At 47.7% G+C, this 22,581-nt stretch overlaps 1 protein-coding gene across 1 annotated transcript in view; it reads left to right on the top strand.

Annotated features, from left to right (window-relative positions):
* Nucleotides 1-22,581, top strand: part of LOC310827797 (vasoactive intestinal polypeptide receptor-like) — a 306,828-nt gene that overhangs the window by 28,234 nt on the left and 256,013 nt on the right. Inside the window, exon 2 of the mRNA XM_083704248.1 lies at nucleotides 510-606. Coding sequence (XP_083560374.1) covers nucleotides 510-606 — 97 coding nt within the window. The remainder of the gene's footprint in view (nucleotides 1-509; nucleotides 607-22,581) is intronic.

Raw genomic sequence — 22,581 nt, 5'->3', positions numbered from 1 at the left:
TGATTCTAGGTCTGTGCATTTAGGCTCCACATCCGAGCACTCTTTCTTTCTTTGCTCCGGAGCTTTCCTCATGAAAACATGCTCTTTAAAGCTCATTCGGAGCAAACGTCTGCTGAAAACCCAAATTCCCATTTGCTCTGACTGAGTGCTTAAAAAGTGGGGGTTTTCCGGGGAAAGCTGTGGGGTGGGGAGACCCACTCAGACACGGAGCTTTTAAGTGCAGGCCTGTGCCTGGAAAGCGTGGGGCCAAAGTTAACTGAATGTGTGAACGTGTGAACATGGCAGTTCCAAAGTCCTGGGTCAGTTAAGGTCAGCTCCAGTACGGCGAGTCTTTTTTATATGATCCTGCTGTTTTAACACAGGAGTTTTATTGTGAGTGTTTTATTTTCCTGACTCTAGCTGCCCTGAGAATTTTTTAATGGAAGGACAGCTTGTTTTAAACAAACAGACTTTATCCATGGATGGGGGTTAAAAAAAGTAATCTCTTTTTCTCTCTGGCCTTCCTGCAGGTGTCAAGCATGTCTCCCGAATGCTCCATCATGCTGATCATCGAATCCGAGAGGGACAAATGTTTTGAGCACTCAGACTTTGATAACCAAACTTTAGGTAAGAATTGGGGTTTTAGAATTTTAAACAACCCTTCTGCTTTCTCTGTATCCTCTCCGACTCAGTCTGGTTTGTTTGTTTATTGATTTACTGTATTTTTCGCTCTATAAGACGCACCTAGTTTTTGGAGGAGGAAAACAAGAAAAAAAGTATTCTGAATCTCAGAAGCCAGAACAGCGAGAGGGTTCGCTGCGCAGTGAAAGCAGCAATCCCTCTTGCTGTTCTGGCTTCTGGGATAGCTGCGCAGCCTGCATTCGCTCCATAAGACGCACACACATTTCCCCTTACTTTTTAGGAGGGAAAAAGTGAGTCTTACAGAGCAAAAAATACAGTAATCTGTTGCATTTTTATCCCAACTTTTTCTCCAAGAGGCTCGTAAGTGGCGTAAATCCTTTTGGAAGGAGGTTGCTGGAGGCTTAGTGTGGTGTTTTGCAACATTCGGGTTTATTTGCGAATACTGAGGCAGAAGCGCAGCTTAAACAGACACCCAAAGCCCGTGTCAGACCTTGAGAGAGAGAGGTAGCACTCTGAAAAACCACTAATCAAAAACTCAGGTTTTCTGAGTCTTAGTCTCACTCAAACAGCAATCTGTTGTCAGCTTTCGCCCCATTCAGAAGACTTAAAGAGGAGGTCTAGCAGTTAGTTTCCATGGAAACTCATCACCTATAGCTTCACTAACAAAAGGATGCATCTGACCAAAGGCTAGGCAGTAGTTTGACCAATTTTAAGCAATTCTTCTGGTCCTATTAACTCTCTCCTGCCCAAACCTTCAATAGCATTATTAGGCTAAAGAGCCAGACCAAGAACAGGAAAACTACAAAAACACCTAGTTCCAACTGAGGTGGTCAGTTGATGTCACACACGGATCCCCCACAATATAGAAAACAAGCATGTCAGAAAGAAATTACAGTGGTACCTCAGGTTACAGATGCTTCAGGTTACAGACTCCGCTAACCCAGAAATAGTACCTTGGGTTAAGAACTTTGCTTCAGGATGAGAACAGAAATCACGCTGCGGCAGCGGGAGGCCCCATTAGCTAAAGTGGTACCTCAGGTTAAGAACAGTTTCAGGTTAAGAACAGACCTCCAGAACAAATTAAGTTCTTAACCTGAGGTACCACTGTATTCTCTCTGCCAGGCTTGTCTTCTCTGCATAGAGGGAATTTTTTAAATTTTTTTTTATGAAGGCATTTGGTCATGTGAGCCACCCACCACTACAGTCTGAAGCGGCGCATCCCAGATATAGCTTTGCCACCTCACTGAGAACTAGCCCCTTGCGGGGCTTTAATGTTCCTCTGGCTAAAAATGGCTGCCGCGGCTCCGAAACCAGTGTCATGGGATTCAGTCACGTTTGAAATCCAGGATGGAGGTTCAGGAGAGGGTGGGCCCCAGGTGTGAGCTCCTCAGACAGAGGGGACTTTTCAGGTCCAATTGTTGAGGCAGGTGTGTTTAATTTGCCTTCCTCGTGTTCCCCTTCGGAGTCACCGAACGAGTTCTTTCTGTTTAAAGGAGGCTTAAGGAACGGGGCAGGTTTGAATGCGGCGTAAACAATCGGCTCTGTGAGTTGGCCTCAGCTAACAGGGAGCATTCACCCTTTCTTGTAGTGCAGAGATTCATTTCACTTGAGGGGGAAAGCAGATAACCTTTCTGAATTTAGCAGCTTTAGGAATATCTCTTTCCAGAACACTCTCCAGATCTGGTCTTCCTTTGTGTGGTGTCTGGAGAGAGTTGGGAAGGTGGAATTGGGACCAATTAGCAAATCTCCCTCCAACTAAAAATAAAAATGTTCCTACTCAGGAATCTCCTTGACTCTGAGGCTGGCTATTGGTCCACTTAGCCCAGTCTTCTACAACCTTGGGTTCTCAGTGGTTAGACTACATCACCCATCATCCACAGCCATCTTAGCCCAGTGGTCCAGGATAATGGGAGTTCTGGTCCAACACTTGGGGTCCAAATCTGTAGTCCAACGCTGTTGCAGTCCAGTGTTATCTCCTCTGACTTATAGTGGTTCATCAAGATCTCATGCGAAGGGCTTCCTCAGATCCAAACGAGGTCATTCAGCATCCAAAGCAAATGCTCGACTTTGGGGTGGAGGGACTAGTCCAGGGGTCAGCAAAACTTTTCAGCAGGGGGCCGGTCCACAATACCTCAGACCTTATGGGGGGGGCTGGACTATATATTTTTTTTGGGGGGGGGAGAACGAATTCCTATGTAGAGCCAGTGTGGTATAGTGGTTAAGAGCAGTGGACTCGTAATCTGGTGAACTGGGTTAGATTCCCCACTCCTCCACATGCAGCTGCTGGGTGACCTTGGGCCAGTCACACTTCTCTGAAGTCTCTCAGCCTCATTCACCCCACAGAGTGTTTGTTGTGGGGGAGGAGGGGAAAGGAGATTGTTGGCCGCTTTGAGACTCCTTAGGGTAGTGATAAAGCGGGATATCAAATCCAAACTCTTCTTCTTCTATGCCCCACAAATAACCCAGAGATGCATTTTAAATAAAAGGACACATTCTACTCATGTAAAAGCATACTGATTCCCGGACCGTCCACGGGCCAGATTTAGAAGGCGATCCAGCCCCCGGGCGTTCGTTTGCCTACTCATGGGTAGTCTGTTTCCATCCCATATCAGCTGCTGCGTCTTCTGCACGTTAAACACACACACACAAATACACAATTGCGTCGTACACAGTTTCCCCAGAAAAATGTGCATTTCTCTCTCTCTGTATATTTAACTGAAACTGTATTGCAAAAACTAGAGGTGTGCGTTCAATCTTTCTGTGTATATCAGTGAAGGAACCACAAATTGGGTCAGTTGTCTTTAAATAGTCGCTCTGTGTAGACGGTAGCTACCTAGTAGAACGGTCTGACCTCGTATAAGGAAGTTTCCTTTGTTCCTATTTAAAGCAGTCCCTTTGCTTGGAAGTCATGAGGGCTGGAATATTATGCTGTTTTTAGAAGAGCAGCTACAGTTCAATGGTAGAGCATCAGAATAATTTATTTGTTTACGCTGTTTATAGGCCCCCGGACATCATGTGCCATGTACAAAACCCCCTTGTACTTCCGCTGTCCCTTCACAGAATCATAGAAGCTTAGATTTGGAAGGGGCCCTGGGGGTCATCTAGTCCAACCCCCTGCAATTCTGGATTATCAACTAAAGCAGCCATGACAGATGCCCAGCCAATCTCTGCTAAAAGCATCTGAGGAAGGAGAGTCTACCCAGGCCCGTCTTAAGCATATGCAGCGGCAAGGTGCAAAGATCCTAGGTTGCCCAAAGTTGTCAACCTTTTTTTAGGAAATACCGTATTTTTCGCTCTATAAGACGCACCAGACCAAAAGACGGACCTAGTTTTTGGAGGAGGAAAACAAGAAAAAAAAATTTCTGAATCTCAGAAGCCAGAACAGCAAGAGGGATCACTGCGCAATGAAAGCAGCAATCCCTCTTGCTGTTTTGGCTTCTGTGATAGCTGCGCAGCCTGCATTCGCTCCATAAGACACACATTTTCCCCTTACTTTTTAGGAGGGAAAAAAGTGAGTCTTATAGAGCAAAAAATACGGTAGATGTTTACCTTTGGAACGGTTGTGGGATGCATGGACTCACAGCGCCAACCAACGGGGGTGCCAGCACTCCACACACAGGCGTGTATGAAGGTGGAGGGTAAGGGTTCCATGCTGGGGGGGGGGGGCAAAATGTCAACGTGCTTTCCACCCACTCCCTCTCCCCCTGCACTGCTGCATGGTGGCAAACTGTGTCAGCTGCGCGCGCAGCGCCCAGAGCGCTGTGTAATGTTGTGGGCGCTGTGCAACACATCCTGTTGTGTCCGCCAAGCTGCGGGTTCCTTTATTGGCTTTTCCGCTTTCGGCGCATGCTCCCAGCACCACCCAACATGGGGTGCCAGTGCAGAAAGATTTCCGGATGAGATCAGCACGCTCCTATTTGTCGGGTTTCGTTGTGGCTGTCGGTGCATGGCGGATCCCGCCCGGAGATCTGCTGCCGCTTGCATTCCCCATCATTCTGCGCTGGCACCCCAAGTTGGGCGGCGCTGGGAGCGTGCACCGATAGCGGAAAAGCCAGCAAAGGAACCCACAGCGTGGCGCACACAACAGGCTGCGTCGCGCAGTGCCCACAACATTACACGGTGCACCGAAACACTTAGCCTCTATGCAGCTGGGGCAAGAGCTGGCAGCAGAGTGGAGCAGAGCCCATTGGAGTGCCGCGGGCTCTGTTGCAGGCAGCTCGGTGCAAGTTCGGGGGTGAGCGTTGGAATCCGGGGAAGAGTCGGCCACAACAGAAGAGCCTGTGGCGCTCCAACGGGCTCTGCTTCGCTCGGCTGTTGGCGGCTCTTCTCCAGACTCCATCGCTCAGCCCCGGACTCTCAGCCTGGCGCCCCCAAGAGCCTGGCGCCTGGGTGCCATGCACCCCTAGCGCCAATGGTTAAGACGGCCCCACCACCACCCTAGGGAGTCCCGTCCACTGCCGAACAGCTCTGACTATCAGAAAGTTCTTCCCAATGTTGTTGGAATGAAGTAATGTGGTATTAGCAGAAATGATACAAAAGATTAGGTAAAAATTGTTTTTTTTAATTGTTGAAAGAGCAGAATATAATATTATAATATATTAAGATAAACTATTAGGATAAAAACCAAGTTGGAAAGGATTTGCTAGAATACTTAAGTGAACTAGAATACAAAAAAGGGAGGTGTGAGGAGGTCAGGGAAATAAGTTAATGAAAGATAAGACATGGAAAGCGAGAAATGTTTTTAACTGTCTATATTTTTCTGTATTTTGTATCTTTTTTGTCTTTTTTTTCTTTTCTTTTTCATTTTTGTAACTTTTTTGAAACTTTAATAAATATTTTTTTTTATAAAAAAAAGAAAGTTCTTCCCAATGTTGAGTCAGAATCTCTTTCCTTGTAACTTGAATCCATTGCCTTGAGTCCCGCTCTCCCTCAGCCTTCTGCAAAGCTCCATGTGGCCTGCCATCCAGGCATCTCTGATCAGTTCCAACATGCCTGTCCTTTGCACATACAATGCCCCTTTGCCATGGCAGCGAGCACAAAAATCCTTGCAGTCCCAAATCTAATAGAACAGCTTTGTAGGCAGATACGTGTATTAACTGCTGCAGCCGCTTGCATCCTGTGGCCAGGTGGGAATATCGGTCATTGTTTAAAAAGCAATTTGTTGCCTTTGGCTAATGAAATGAAGGGTGTCTTTTTTAAAAAAAAGAAGGAAAGAGTCAGACATAATCAGTACAAACTGAAAAGAACATTGGATTTAGAAGCCCTTTTATCACTTGCATTGATTAAAGGTGATTAATCTGCTTGGACATGTTTGATTAGGCCGCTGACTAGTCATTACTCAAGACCAGCCCTCTGCAATGCCTCATCCATCATTCCTTTACCTCTGGACACTAAATATACAAGCTGTTTCCTTCTATGAAGCAGGAAGAGCTGGCTGCGATTGGTGGCTTGCAAAAAGCAAACGGGGAAATCATCGGTTTGGCTCAGTTTATTGCTAAGGGCGAAGACAGACGAAATTGTTTAGGCGTGGTAGTTTGGTGGTGTTGTCACTGCCCTCCAAGAAAACCTGTTGCCTGTGCCTTGCAGTGAGTGCTAGCTGCAGGATCTGTGCTCCTTCAAATGTTCTCGGATTCCAACTCTCATTGACCCCAGTCAGCACAGCCAATAATCTAGAAATGTAGTTCATCAGGACGTGGAAAGCTGCAGAGTCCACTTCCCCATGCGGAAAAGGAAGCCAACTCCTGGGGTTTTCAGCTGCCATTTTAAAATGTGCTGTATTAGAGGAAACGGTTTGTTTAAAAAAGCATTTCTGAGAGAATATGGTGGTGCTGACAGGTGTGGGCACCCTCGGTCCAGTATACCTAAAGGAGTGTCTCCACCCCCATCGTTCTGCCCGGACACTGAGGTCCAGCACCAAGGGCCTTCTGGCTGTTCCCTCGCTGCCAGAAGCCAAGTTACAGGGAACCAGGCAGAGGGCCTTCTTGGTAGTGGTGCCCGCCCTGTGGAACGCCCTCCCACCAGATGTCAAAGAGAAGAACAGCTACCAAACTTTTAGAAGACATCTAAAGGCAGCCCTGTTTAGGGAAGCTTTTAATGTTTAAGAGGTTATTGTATTTTAGTGTTTTGTTGGAAGCCGCCCAGAGTGGCTGGGGAAACCCAGCCAGATGGATGGGGTATAAATAATAAATTTATTATTATTATTATTATTATTATTATTATTATTATTATTATTATTATCATCATAATCTGTCCTCACAAATACTGACTGCAGCGGAGATGGCCAACATGGTGCTTTCAAAGCATTGTAAGAACTACAATTCCCATCATCCCCATTTAGAAAGTCATGCATGTTGGGAGCTGTAGTCCAGTGGTAAATGACGTAATGGTTAGCGTGTTGGACTGTGAACTGGGAGATCAGGGGCAGCAGAAAACAAGCTTGCTCCATCTTCCATGTGACTTCCCTTCAGATATTTGAGGACAGCTACCCTATCTCCCTCTCAGTATTCTCTTCTCCAGGCTAAGTATTCCCAACTCCCTCAACCGTTCCACATATGGCTTGGTTTTGAGACCTTGGTTCCCCTCATCTGCACATGTCCCAGCTTGTTAGTATCCCTTCTTGAACTGTAGGGACGCGGGTGGCGCTGTGGGTTAAACCACAGAGCCTAGGACTTCTGATTGGAAGGTCGGCGGTTTGAATCCCCACGACGGAGTGAGCTCCCGTTGCTCGGTCCCAGCTCCTGCCAACCTAGCAGTTCAAAAGCACGTCAAAGCGCAAGTAGATAAATAGGTACCGCTCTGGCGGGAAGGTAAACGGCGTTTCCGTGCGCTGCTCTGGTTCTCCAGAAGCGGCTTAGTCATGCTGGCCACATGACCCGGAAGCTGTACGCCGGCTCCCTCGGCCAATAAAGTGAGATGAGCGCCGCAACCCCAGAGTCGGTCACGACTGGACCTAATGGTCAGGGGTCCCTTTACCTTTACCCTATCTCCCTCTCAGTCTTCTCTTCTCCAGGTTAAGCATTCCCAACTCCCTCAACCGTTCCACATATGGCTTGGTTTCCAGACGTTGGTTGCCCTCCTCTGCACACATTCCAGCTTGTCAATATCCCTTCTTGAACTGTGGTGGCCATAAATGGACACAGTACTCCAAATACTGGCAGAAGAGAACAGTATTATTATACTCCTGTTCATGCAGCCTGGAATAGCATTATTGAGGGGAGAGCATATCAAAGCCAGATAAACAATATGGCAGCTCCTCATCCACATGGATGTAATCTGATTATCTCATTTTAGCTAATCAATTTCCTTCCTAATCACTCATTCTGTTAATACACACACAAACCATAACAAGCTTTTTCAATCTGTTCTGGCTCATTTGCTGGGCTGCTGGCTGCTCAGGCAAAGTGTCCCCCCACTCTGCATGTTTCCACAAGCACAAAACCACCCAGAATGGCACTGAGAAGTAAAGTGGAGACAACGGATCAGAAAGCGACTGGGGTCTTGGGCAGCCTGGTCTGATTCTTTGAAAGCTCTGATTGCTTTAACAAATTGGATGAAGAAAAACCTCTAGGGGGTAAATATTAGAGCAATCAGGATGATCACTGCAGCTCAGGAGAAGCGAAAGGAATTGGGGGCGCGAGGTGGGGTGGGTCACAAATGAAGCAAAAGGGAGCACAGTTTCCGTAGCTTCTCAGCATTGCTCCTACAGTAGTGAGGCGGTAGAAGCGGCTGGTTCTGAAGGTTTGGGATTTTCTCATTAAAACATTAAAGCAGGGGTCAGCAAATTTTTCAGCAGGGGGCCAGTCCATGTCACTCAGACCTTGTGGGGGGCCGGACTATATTTTTTGGGAGGGGGAAACGAATTTCTATGCCCCACAAATAACCCAGAGATGCATTTTAGATAAAAGCACACATTCTACTCATGGAAAAGCATGCTGATTCCCAGACCGTCCGCGGTCCGGATTTAAAAAGCAATGGGCCCAATTCGGCCCCCAGGCCTTAGTTTGCCAACCCGTGCGTTAAGGCGATGGAGGGCTGCCAAGGATGTTTTATGACAGTATTGCAGAATAGAGTTGTCATGCAGAGACATTGCCAGTGTTCAAGGGCATGAGCCATCAGGCAGAATCCAGTGGATTCCCGCTCACCACTGAATCATAGAATCGTAGAACTGTAGAGCTGGAAAGCATCCCCAAGAGTTATCTAGTCCAACCCCCTGCAATGTAGGAATCTTCTACCCAATGTGAACCAATGTGGTGTAGTGGTTAAGAGCAGCAGACTCGTAATCTGGTGAACCGGGTTCGCTTCCCTGCTCCTCCACATGCAGCTGCTGGGTGACCTTGGGCCAGTCACACTTCTCTGAAGTCTCTCAGCCTCACTCACCTCACAGAGTGTTTGTTGTGGGGGAGGAAGGGAAAGGAGAATGTTAGCCGCTTTGAGACTCCTTCGGGTAGTGATAAAGTGGGATATCAAATCCAAACTCTTCTTCTCTTCCTGAACCCATGAGCCTGGGATTAAGAGTATCGTGCTCTACCGACTGAGCCATCCTCATTCAAATCTCAATAAATGGTCATCGTGTTATTCCAAAATGTGTACTCAGTGGTTTTCTTCCTTGGTCTTCTCCCCTCATGTATTCGATAAACAGTATTATAAAAAGAGAAAGGATTAGATTTATCCTTGGGCTGCTCTGAGTTGACATGTTAGCTTTCCAACTAATGCTACCAGGGCCGTCTTAATTGTTGGCGCTAGGGGTGCACCGCACCCGGGCACCAGGCTCTCAGAGGTACCAGGCCAAGAATCTGGGACCTAGCATTGGAGTCTGGGCAAGAGCTGCCGACAGCCGAGTGGAGCAGAGCCTGTTGGAACGCCGTGGGCTCTTCTGCTGCGGGCAACTCTTCCCTGGACTCCAAAGTTTGCCCCGAACTTGCAACAAGCCACCCGCAGCAGAAGAGCCTGCAGCGCTCCAGCGTTGGGTGGCGCTGGGAGCATGCGCCAACAGCGGAAAAGCCACTAAAGGAACCTGCAGCTTGTGCATGCAACAGGATGCATCATGCAGTGCCCACAATATTATACACCACTCCGAAACAGTTAGCCGCCATGCAGCTGGGGGGGGAGAGAGTGGGCGGACAGCATGGTGACTGTGCCACCCGGCATTTCTCCCCAGCATGGAACCCCCACCCACCTTCCTACGCCCCGCAACCATTCTATAGGTAAACAGCTACAGTCATACCTCATGTTACGTCCGCTTCATGTTACATTCTTTTAGGTTATGTCCCGCGGCGACTCGGAAGTACCAGAAAGGGTTACTTCCGGGTTTCGCGGCTTGCGCAGACGTGCAAAATGCCGTCATGCTCATGCGCAGAAGTGGTGAATCGCAACCCGACGCGTCACTACGGGTTGCGTTCCTTTCATGTTGCGAATGAGCCTCCAGAACGGATTCCGTTTGCAACCAGAGGTACCACTGTATTTCCTTTAAAAAGGGTCAACAACTTTGGGGTCCCCCCCAAAAAAGGTCGACAACTCTGGTAAAGCTGGGAGCACCGGGCGGATCTTTGCACCTGGCGCCACATATGCTTAAGATGGCCCTGAATGCTACTCTCCAGCCTTGAACATGCCATGATTCGTTATTCAAACTTTCTGCTGACTTCTGGCATGTGGCTATCTCTAACAGTGCAAGAAGGCTAATCTTTATCAGTCATCTTTTGGTTAAGATAATCCCCAAACCCCAATAATGCAAGTGCAGGAAAAATGCTAGCCATTGCATTGTAGATTGAACCTATTTCAATTGAAACCTTTGACTTGTTGTTGTTGTTTAGTCGTTTAGTCGTGTCCGACTCTTCGTGACCCCATGGACCAGAGCATGCCAGGCACTCCTGTCTTCCACTGCCTCCCGCAGTTTGGTCAAACGCATGCTGGTAGCTTCGAGAACACTGTCCCACCATCTCGTCCTCTGTCATCCCCTTCTCCTTGTGCCCTCCATCTTTTCCAACATCAGGGTCTTTTTCAGGGAGTCTTCTCTTCTCATGAGGTGGCCAAAGTATTGGAGCCTCAGCTTCAGGATCTGTCCTTCCAGGGAGCACTCAGGGCTGATTTCCTTCAGAATGGATAGGTTTGATCTTCTTGCAGTCCATGGGACTCTCAAGAGTCTCCTCCACCTTTGACTAGAAAGACCAAATAAGATTACAGTTCCATTTTCAATCCCTCATCTAGTCATATCTAACGTGGAATTCGCTTTTTTCACAGCTGTCGCACTCTGGCATGACATCTTCATCCAACTTTATTCACTGTAGCGCTTGAGAGAGGCTCTGTCTCCCCAAGCTGTAACACACAGCAAAGGTGTATAAATCCAAAACATTTGATCATTTCCTTCCGACAATGATTTGCAGAAATGTATTCTTGAAAGGGTCTTGTCTTGGAGATCCCAGCAAAGATTTCTTTGTTGTGATTTCCTTTCTGCCAGTCTTTGTCAAAAACACACCATGTGGTGCCTTTCAGGAGGGGAGGTTTAGCAAAGCAGAGAAAATTGTTAAAATAATAATAATAAAAGCTGTCAAGAAAGGTTAATGAGTTTTCAAATGTGGCATCTGCTCTATTCTTCAGCTAGTAGCGTGGCAAGATAAGAAATTAATTAATGCATCCTATTGCTTCCTCTGAGAGGGTAAATTCTTGCCCTTTCAGTCTGGATGACGACAAAACCGCCTGCTGGGGAACCGAAAAATAAATCTTTGAAACTTTTGTGGAAGTTGCATTTGAAGTTCAGAAATGCCATTTCCAGAACCTAGAACTTGATCAATTTGATTTTAATTAATTTTTATAATGAAATGTTTTTAGAATCGTTGGATTATTTTGATTGTTGTTAGCCGCCCTAAGCCCAGCTTCAGCTGGGGAGGGCGGGATATAAATAAAATTTATTATTTATTATTAACTTTGGAAGGAAGGAAGGAAGGAAGGAAGGAAGGAAGGAAGGAAAGCTATTAAATAAAAGTTTCTATATTTGGAGTCAGATACAGAGCCTTCACTATGCAGGTAACTTCCATCTTATAGGAGGGTTTGGTTCCAGGGTCCACACATAAATGCAAAAATGCATAAAGGCAGGAAACAGCCCCCCAATACCTCCCCCCCCCCCCCCGCAAGGTGGAGGGCTGCTTGCCTGGCTTCGGGAAGACAGCATCCCAGAGCCCTCCTTCCACCTTCACAAGGTCCAGTAAAGGAGGCCCTAAGCCAGGCACCCCCAAACTCGGCCCTCCAGATGTTTTTGGGACTACAACTCCCATCATCCCTGGCTAACAGGTCAGGGATGGTGGGAATTGTAGTCCTCAAAACATCTGGAGGGTCAAGTTTGGGGGTGCCTGCGCTAAGCCCTCACACAGCTTTCCCAGTGCCAAGTAAGCCTGTGATCACAGCCGTGTGCAGGGGAGAAGGGATAAAGAAATGGGGACTGGTGAATGGTGGGTTTCCTCCACTCCACATTTGTTTATTTATCCCCCCATCACATACACATACACGTGCAAAGCTACGATCACGTAAAGATAATAAGCGAAAGATGCGAATTACCTGTACAGTGGTACCTCTGGTTAAGAATTTAATTCATTCTGGAGGTCCGTTCTTAACCTGAAACTGTTCTTAACCTGAGGTACCACTTTAGCTAACGGGGCCTCCTGCTGCCGCCACACGATTTCTGTTTTTATCCTGAAGCGAAGTTCTTTACCCGAGGTACTATTTCTGGGTTAGCGGAGTCTGTAACCTGAAGCATCTGTAACCCGAGGTACCACTGTATTTACACCTGTTGGAAATTAACTTGGGGATACCAGTTAATCCTGAGTCCTGGAGTGGGCAAACTGCAAAAGAAAAGAAAAAAAGGCAGACTGCCTGAATTCAAAAAGTACATGGAGTTTCGGTCACTCCCTAGCCAAAAGAGCCTCCAACAGAGATTTATACAAAAGTAGGTGCAGTGTTTGCAAAGCACAGTAAAATACAAGTTGTCAGACCTTTGCATGTCCTAGTACAGTGGTACCTCAGGTTACATACGCTTCAGGTTACAGACTCCGCTAACCCAGAAATATTACCTCGGGTTAAGAACTTTGCTTCAGGATGAGAACAGAAATCGTGTTCCGGCGGTGCAGTGGCAGTGGGAGGCCCCATTAGCTAAAGTGGTACCTCAGGTTAAGAACAGTTTCAGGTTAAGAACTGAACTCCAGAACAAATTAAGTTCTTAACCTGAGGTACCATTGTATTAAGTGCTCGCAATTGTGCTTTCCCCCAACCCCCCACCCCTCTCGGAGTAAATAGACCACAACCTTAAGTAAGTTTAAATGCTTTACTTACAGGAATCAGAGATCTCACTCATGTATCATTCAACACTGCAGCAGAAACAACACAGGCAAGGTATTATTGGTTACAAAATACGGACGTTAGTCTCAAACATACAGTCTGAGATGTCTGCTCAGTTACATAGTTCAAAGAGAAGATGGGAGGACAGGAAACAACAACAAATCACAGCAATTTACAGCTGCCTGGTCCTTAACCCCATCATTTATTAACTAGCATAGGCGTGCATTGTTAGGTTTGAATGCAAAATCTCCCACAATACAGGCAGAGAGCATAATATATAGCGAAATGTCCGACACGATTTTAAGCGCTGATCCATACATGACAGGCCCCAAGTGAGATTTCATTTGGCTGTTACCACTTCTCCCTGAGAGTAAGGTAAAGGTAAAGGTACCCCTGCCCATACGGGCCAGTCTTGCCAGACTCTGGGGTTGTGCGCCCATCTCACTCAAGAGGCCAGGGGCCAGCGCTCTCCGAAGACACTTCCGGGTCACGTGGCCAGCGTGACATCGCTGCTCTGGCGAGCCAGAGCTGCACACGGAAACGCCGTTTACCTTCCCGCTAGAAAGCAGTCCCTATTTATCTACTTGCACCTGAGGGTGCTTTCGAACTGCTAGGTTGGCAGGCGCTGGGACCGAGCAACGGGAGCGCACCCCGCTGCGGGGATTCGAACCGCCGACCTTTCGATCGGCAAGCCCTAGGCGCTGAGGCTTTTACCCACAGCGCCACCCGCGTCCCTTTCTCCCTGAGAGTAGACTTAGCAAAATATTTCTCACTTCCTTCCCCATTTTCCACCTAGTTGCTTTGTTTAGCTTCGGGTTTGCAACCTCGTTCCAGAACCGCATGACATTTTGTTTGCTCAGTGACTGCAGCACGAACACTTTTTGTCTCTCTGCCGTGAAGGCAGAGGCATGCAAGCCAAAGAGTTTGTTTGACTTATAGCTGGAGAGAAAAACAGCTGTCCTCTATCTTCTGGGATTAAGCAGCCTTTTAGCAGCAAATCACCTTGTGCTGTGAAGGAAGAGACATTTTAAATTTGGAACAGCTTCCTCTCCTCTCTCCCACCACATCTTTAGAAAATAGATGCAAATATGCTCAGGATTAGCTCTCCTAACAACTGTCGCAATAAACACAAGGATGCAATTGTTGCTGTGATTAACAGCAATGAGTTGGAGTCATTCATTTGCTATCCCTGGGCCCCTTTTCGCACTCTTTGTCTTCTTTATTTTGTAGGGTGTTTACTCTGGCTCAGATAGGGGGAACATTCTTCAGACTGAGGTCCATATTTCCTCATGGGAAAAGGTTAGAGTTGTATAGACAGTGAAGAGAGCAGAAACCAACAGTATAGATGCAAACACACACCTGTCTCCATCTTCCACCCAGGCAAGCAAGGACCTTGGAGCCAGTGATGGACATGGCTTAGAAATAGGGGATATTGCTCCGTGAAAGTCCTGAGGGCCAGATAGAAAGGCCTTGGGGGCCATATCTGGAGGTGCACACCTCATTTGTCACTTGCAGAAACCTGGTTGCTGTCTTCTTCTTTGGTAGCCAAGTAAGATTGTCTTCCATAAACACGGTTTTAACAGTGAGTCCGTAAGTGACTGTGGAGGCCAGTTCTGGATCCACACATCCTTCCACAGTGGGGACATTAGTTTCTGGGTGGGAGTTGATCACGGTGTGGATTTGCCAAGTGTGTCTCCCTCTTAGCACGTTTCTCCCTTGTGTCCTGAGTTCAAGTGTCCTCAAAGCCCATGACACCTTTGGTCAAGGTTGTGCTTCAACTGGAGCGCTTGCAGACCAGTGTTTCCCAGTTATCAGTGTGTATACTACATTTTTTAGATTTGCCTTGAGGCAGTCTTTAAACCTCTTTTGTTGACCACCAACCTTACACTTTCCATTTTTAAGTTCGGAATAGAGTAATTGCTTTGGTAGACGACAATCAGGCATCCGCACAACATGACCAGTCCAACAAAGTTGATGTTGAAGGATCATTGCTTCGACACTGGTGATCTTTGCCTCTTCCACTACACTGGCATTAGTTTGCCTGTCTTCCCAAGTGATGTGTAGCTGTAATTGTTGGAGGATGGATGGCAGCTAACAGATTGAGGTTGAATCCTGATAAGACAGAAGTACTGTTTTGGGGGGGACAGGGGGCAGGCAGGGGCGGGGGACTCCCTGGTCCTGAATGGGGTAACTGTGCCCCTGAAGGACCAGGTGTGCAGCCTGGGAGTCATTTTGGACTTACAGCTGTCCATGGAGGTGCAGGTTAATTCTGTGTCCAGGGCGGCTGTCTACCAGCTCCACCTGGTACGCAGGATGAGACCCTACCTGCCTGCGGACTGTCCTGCCAGGGTGGTGCATGCTCTAGTTATTTCCCGCTTGGACTACTGCAATGCGCTCTACGTGGGGCTACCTTTGAAGGTGACCCGGAAACTGCAATTAATCCAGAATGCGGAAGCTAGACTGGTGACTGGGAGTGGCCGCTGGCACCACATAACACCAGTCCTGAGATATCTGCATTGGCTCCCAGTACGTTTCCGAGCACAATTCAAAGTGTTGGTGCTGACCTTTAAAGCCCTAAACGGCCTCGGTCCTGTATACCTGAAGAAGCGTCTCCACCCCCATCGTTCAGCCCGGACATTGAGATCCAGGGCCTTCTGGCGGTTCCCTAATTGCAAGAAGTGAGGTTACAGGGAACCAGGCATAGGGCCTTCTCGGTGTTGGCACCCACCCTGTGGAATATCCTCCCTTCAGATGTGAAGGAAATAAGCAGCTATCTTCTCTTTAAAAGACATCTGAAGGCAGCCCTGTTTAGGGAAGTTGTTAATATTTAATGCTGTATTGTTTTTAACACTCGATTGAAAGCCGCCCACAGTGGCTGGGGAAACCCAGCCAGATGGGCGGGATATAAATTATTATTATTATTATTATTATTATTATTATTATTATTATTATTATTATTTTATTATATTAACGGAGCAGTGGACATATTGCAGGCTGGATAGAGTGTTAATAATAAATACTTGGGTTTGGCTAGCAACATGCGCAACAGCATATAGAGGCCCAGAGCTTGGTGGTAGAGATTCTGCCTCGGATGCAGAAGGTCGCAGGTTCAATCCCTGGCGTCTCTCGGCAGGCCTGGCAGAGATGTCCTGTCTGCAACCCCAGAGATTTATTACTTATTTGTAAAAATATTTGCATACCATAAAATATATGTCATTTTAAAAAATCTACCCAAGTGGTTTACAGCAATAAAAACATAAACCATACAGCAAAACTACAAAAAGGAATTTTAAAAGGCACCGGTGGTGTGGGGCTGGCAACACGAGAACAGACCTTTTCTACAGTGGTTCCCCATTTGTGGAATGCTCTCCCTACAAAGGTTTGGCTAGCGACTTTATTATAAACCTTTAGGCACCTGGCAAAAACGTTCCTCTTTACCCATTGACATCCAGTGCCCTTTTAAAAGGTGTTGGGGCAGGATTGTTGAGTTTTCCTTCTTATTTTTATTATGTATTTTGTGTTTTTATACTGTGATTTTATGTTGTAACCCTCTGAGACCTGCAGGTACAGTGGTGCCCCACAAGACGAATGCCTCGCTAGACGAAAAACGCGCAAGTTGAAAGGGTTTTTCGTTTCTTGAGTTGCTTCGCAAGACGAATTTCCCTATGGGCTTGCTTTGCAAGACGAAAACATCTTGCGAGTTTGCTTCCTTTTTCTTAAAGCCGTTAATACCCGGGGAATCCGCGCTCCGCAAGGCGAAAAAATCGCAAGACGAAGCAACTCGCGGAACGAATTAATTTCGTCTTGCAAGGCACCACTATATAGGGCAGTATACAAATTTAATTAATCATCATCATCATAGAATCTTATAGTTGGAAGGGACCCTAGGGTCATCTAGTCCAACCCCCCTGTGATGCTGGAATCTCATAATAATCCTTCAACAACCTGGTGATGTTACTGGACTCCAACTCCCATCATCCTTGACCAATGCCTGGGCCACCAGGGGAAGTGCGGCACTCAATATTTGGAGGGCACCACTTGGGGAATCCTGCTTCGTTTCGTATTTCATCATTTTGCATTTCCCTCTTGGATCCAACATTGGGGGGGAAACCTGACACTTGTCTCTTCAGAAGGGGAACCAGTTGTTGCAACAGCCACTTCATGGAAACATTCCTGTGTCGTTATGCAACCTGATGGATGTGCTGGTCCTCAGCCCGACGAAAATATTTGACTTTTGAGAAAGAAAAGCTTGCGATTTTGGCTGGGAGATGTTGCCTTGCACATACACACACCCTTTGCTTGAACAGCGGCAAGCATTGAGTTTCTGAGCATCATCTGGACCGCAGGATTGTTCCTGTTGTGCTTGCCAAACTTCTCTGGCTATGAGCGGATCCAGCCGCCTCCTCCTTGATCTCGGAAGGAATCGATAGCCGGGTGAGCTGGTCCCAAACAAGAGAGCTATTTATTATGTATTACAAGGAACAAACCTGTATGTGTCGGGTTATTACTGGTGTCCTGTAATAATATTTGCATGCTCAAATATTGATTGGGTGAGGGTTTGCAAAACTGTTGCCTAGATATGTGCTATCCCAAAGCCTTCAGGTTGGTAGCAATGTTTTTCTGCCTTGTTGGTTCTGAATAGCCAAGTTAGTAATGGGAGGCAGCGGTGGTGTAGTGGTTAGAGCGTCAGAAAAGGAGCTGGGAGACGTAAGGTTTGAATGCCCACTTGGCCATGAAACTCACTGGGTGACCTTCGGCCAGTCACTGCCTCGCAGCCTGACCTACTTTGCAGGGTTGTTGTGGGGATTAAAATGAGGGAGGGGGGACTGTACCACCTTGAGCTCCTTAGAGGAAAAGCAACGATATAAATGTTGCCAGTCAGTCAATAACAGAGACCGCTGTCACTTCGCATGCAGAAAATGACCAGTGGGGCAGATCAACTTACCTATGAGGAAAAGTTGGCAATGTTTGGGGTGTTGTGGTTTGGGCGAAAGGAAAGTGGGGTAAAGGAGGGCTCAGTAGACGTGTACAGTGGTACCTCGGGTTACATATGCTTCAGGTTACAGACTCCGCTAACCCAGAAATATTACCTCGGGTTAAGAACTTTGCTTCAGGATGAGAACAGAAATCGTGCTCTGGTGGCACGGCGGCAGCAGGAGGCCCCATTAGCTAAATTGGTGCTTCAGGTTAAGAACAGTTTCAGGTTAAGAACAGACCTCCAGAACGAATTAAGTTCTTAACCCGAGGTACCACTGTATAAGCATATGGACAAAGAAAGTGGTTCAGGAGACTAGTGACGTCATCCAATGAAGCTTAACAGGCAAAACAATGGACTCCTCTACACAGCACTTCTTTAAACTACGGGACTCATTGCCACAAGATGTAGAGATGGCCACCAACTTGGGTGGCTTTAAATGAGGATTGGATAAATTTATGGAGTGTGAGGCTATCAATGGCCGCCAGTCAGTGCTTTCCGTTTGTGTTTTTGTAAAAGAGAATTAGGTGCTGGGACTTACATTTTCATTTAAAAAAAAATCCCAGTCACCAGCCTAGCGGCCACATTTTGGATTAGTTGTAGTTTCCGAGTCACCTTCAAAGGTAGCCCCATGTAGAGCGCATTGCAGTAGTCCAAGTGGGAGATAACCAGAGCATGCACCACTCTGGTGAGACAGTCTGTGGGCAGGTAGGGTCTCAGCCTGCGTACCAGGTGGAGCTAGATTGTAACCTAGAAAACCACATAGAGCTGAAAGAGGAAGTGGGAAAGATGGCCACTCTTGGGCTCCATGATCACTGCAGATGGTGACAGCAGTCACGAAATTAAAAGACCCCTGCTTCTTGGGAGAAAAGCAATGACAAACCTAGACAGCATCTTAAAAAGCAGAGACATCACCTTCCCAACAAAGGTCCGCATAGTTAAAGCTCTGGTTTCCCCAGTAGTGATGTATGGAAGTGAGAGCTGGACCATAAAAAAGGCTGATCGACGAAGAATGGATGCTTTTGAATTATGGTGCTGGAGGAGACTCTTGAGAGAGTGCATTGCAGTAGTCCAAGCAGGAGATAACCAGAGCATGCACCACTCTGGCGAGACAGTCCGCAGGCAGGTAGGGTCTCAGACTGCGTACCAGATGGAGTTGGTAGACAGCTGCCCTGGACACAGAATTGACCTGCGCCTCTATGGACAGCTGTGAGTCCAGAATGACCCCCAGGCTGCATACCTGGTCCTTCAGGGGCACAGTTACCCCATTCAGGACCAGGGAGTCCCCCGCCCCCGCCCGCCCCCTGTCCCCATCCATCCTCCAACCGTTACAGCTACACATCACTTGGGAACACAGGCAAACTAATATCAGTGTACTAGAAGAGGCAAAGATCACCAGTGTTGAAGGACCAGGGAGTCCCCCACACTTGCCCACCCTCTGTGCCCCAGAAACAATACAGTGGACGCTCAGGTTGCGAACATGATCTGTGTGGGATGCACATTCGCAACCCGCCGAGTTCGCAACCTGCAGCGGCGCGTCTGTGCACGCACAGGTTGTGATTTGGTCTTCTGCGCATGCGCAAAGCATGATTTAGTGCTTCTGCGCATGCGCGACCCCGAAACCTGGAGGTAACCCATTCCGGTACTTCCAGGTTTTGGCAGGTCCGTAACCCCCCCCCAAAAAAAAGCAACCTGAAGAGTCTGTAACCCAAGGTATGACTGTACAGTGGTACCTTGGGTTACACACGCTTCAGGTTACATAAGCTTCAGGTTACAGACTCCGCTAACCCAGAAATAGTACCTCGGGTTAAGAACTTTGCTTCAGGATGAGAACAGAAATCGTGCTCCGGTGGCACGGCGGCAGCGGGAGGCCCCATTAGCTAAAGTGGTGCTTCAGGTTAAGAACAGTTTCAGGTTAAGAATGGACCTCCGGAACGAATTAAGTACTTAACCCGAGGTACCACTATACTTGTCAGGATTCAACTTCAATCCATTATCTGCCATCCATCCTTAAAAGCATTAGAAGAGTCCTGCTGGATCAGGACCAGTGGTCCACCTTGCCCAGCATCCTATTCTCGCAGTGTCCAACCGGGAGAGATCAGTTGAGTTGGCAGGTGTGCATTGGCAGCCCCTCAAGCATGGGCTGTTCCCTTCTGCCAGCGCATATTATAAGAGAGGTTTATGGTAGCAAGTCCTCTGCCCAGAGACCAGGCAAGCACAGATCAATTTGCTTTGGAGCACTCTGCCCGGCCTGTTGTTTGCACAGGAACTTGGGCGAGTGCGAAACAGGTTCGGCCACAGCAATGTGCACAAGCAGAGATATTCTAAGAATATAGCGCCAACCCCACTCCCACTAGCAAATAGGAACAAGTCAGGCATTTAAAAATAAGCATGACTGACAACACCGAAAGAAAAGGGTTTCAAAACCAAACAAGAGCTCTCGAGCTTGCATTTAAAGAAACGTCATTATAGGATGAATATGTGAGCAGGATTTGAACTATGAGCAACAGGAGAACTTAAAGGTAGTGTTGCTAAGATATGAAGTAGAAGGCAGTGTGCTGCAGAGGGAGGGAAATCAAAACATCATGGAAAAGGGGATGGGAAGTTGCCAAAAATAACAAGGAAAAAAAATGCTTTACTGTGTATTGAAGTGTATGTGTTAAATTTTTGGAAAGCTTAATAAAAATTTGAGTTAAAAAGGGCTCTCGAGCTTGCGCCTTATCTTGCATGCATCCAGGGGCACAATGCAATTCAATGTCAGAAGGCAAAGCGCTGGATCTTGAGCAGGAAACAGAGAGTGAGAGAGAGTTTCCTGGCAAAGCTAGCTGGGAACCGAAGGAGCCTTGAATGGTGTGACTGGAAAACAGGGGTATACCTAGGGGTAAGGAAAAAGGTAAAGGGACCCCTGACCATTAGTTCCAGTCGTGACCGACTCTGGGGTTGCGGCGCTCATCTCGCTTTATTGGCCAAGGGAGCCGGCGTACAGCTTCCGGGTCATGTGGCCATTATGACTATGACGCCTCTGGCGAACCAGAGCAGAGCACAGAAACGCCATTTACCTTCCCGCCGGAGTGGTACCTATTTATCTACTTGCACTTTGATGTGCTTTTGAACTGCTAGGTTGGCAGGAGCAGGGACTGAGCAACGGGAGCTCACCCCATCGCGGGGATTCAAACCACCGACCTTCCAATCGGCAAGCCCTAAGCTGTGTGGTTTAACCCACAGCGCCACCCACGTCCCTTTACCTAGGGGTATAACTACTCTATTCCGAACTTAAAAATAGAAAGCGTAATGCTGGTGGTCAACAAAAGATGCTTGAAGACTCTCTCAAGGCAAATAAAAAAAAAGTAGTATAAACACCAATATCAGGGGACTGCCGTCGGAACAGGGGAGGTAGGCAGGGGGGCCGTTGGGATACAGAGAGCCTCCGAAACACCTGAGGAGCAGCTCTTCTTCCAGCGGTGGGAAAAGCCACACCTCCAGTGGAGAAGAGAGGGAAGGGGCCAGCCAGGCGAGGAGAGGGCTTGAGGATGCTGCTGAGAGTCCCAGCGCCTCACCTAGCCAGGCTAGCCAGGAGGGACACAATCCACTTCTGTCACCCACCTTGCACAGAGGTGTGAGACGCAAGGAGGGAAGGCGGAGGCTTGGGGTGCCAAAGTTCTTATGTTGGGGGAGAAGCCGGAAGAGGCCACTCCCGGATTCTGCAAGTGACTGAAATGGACATGAGTTTTGTAGATCTGCACTGTAAATAGTTTGCACAATAAAACTTGTAAAAGTCAGGTTGGAGTCCTGCCTGCTTACTCACGAGCAACTGCCAGCAACATCTGACAACCAACAAGTGAGAAACACTGGCCTGCGAGTGCTCCATTTGGAGAACACCCAAAGCTGCCGTGGGTTTTGAAGACTCAGGACGCAAGGGAGAAATGTGCTAAGAGGAAGGCACGCATGGCAAATTCACACCATTATGGAGCTGACTCCACCAGGAGGCAGTGATGGTCATCCAATCATCTTTGGATTGGAGAAATCCAAAGAGGAGTAGACTCTCAATGGCTACTAGTCAGGAGGAGCTACCTCCACAGTTGAGGCAGTAAAGATCCTAAATACCAGCTGCTGTAAACCAACAGGAAGCAAGGCTGCATTTGTGCTCAGGTCCCGCTTGCAGATTTCCCCCAGGCATCCGATTGGCTGCTGTGAAAACAGAACGTTGGTCTAGGTGGGCCATTGGCTTGGTCCAGCAAGCTCTTCCGATGTTCTCAATGTTCAGTCCCTGGAATCTCCAGGTTGGACTGGGAATGTTCCCTGCTTGAAATCCTGGAGGGGCAACATCGGTCAACCCTGAACAAGCTGCACCAATGGTTTAACCCTCTATAAAAGGTAAAGGTAAAGGGACCCCTGACCATTAGGTCCAGTCTTGGCCGACTCTGGGGTTGCGGCGCTCATCTCGCTTTATTGGCCGAGGGAGCCGGCGTACAGCTTCCAGGTCATGTGGCCAGCATGACTAAGCCGCTTCTGGCGAACCAGAGCAGCGCACGGAAACGCCGTTTACCTTCCCTCCGGAGCGGTACCTATTTATCTACTTGCACTTTGACATGCTTTCGAACTGCTAGGTTGGCAGGAGCAGGGACCGAGCAACGGGAGCTCACCCCATCGTGGGGATTCAA

The sequence above is a fragment of the Podarcis gaigeae genome, assembly GCF_964106915.1.
Source record: "Podarcis gaigeae genome assembly, chromosome: 12".
Classification (NCBI taxonomy): Eukaryota; Metazoa; Chordata; class Lepidosauria; order Squamata; family Lacertidae; genus Podarcis; species Podarcis gaigeae.
This window is presented reverse-complemented; position numbering and strand designations above follow the sequence as displayed.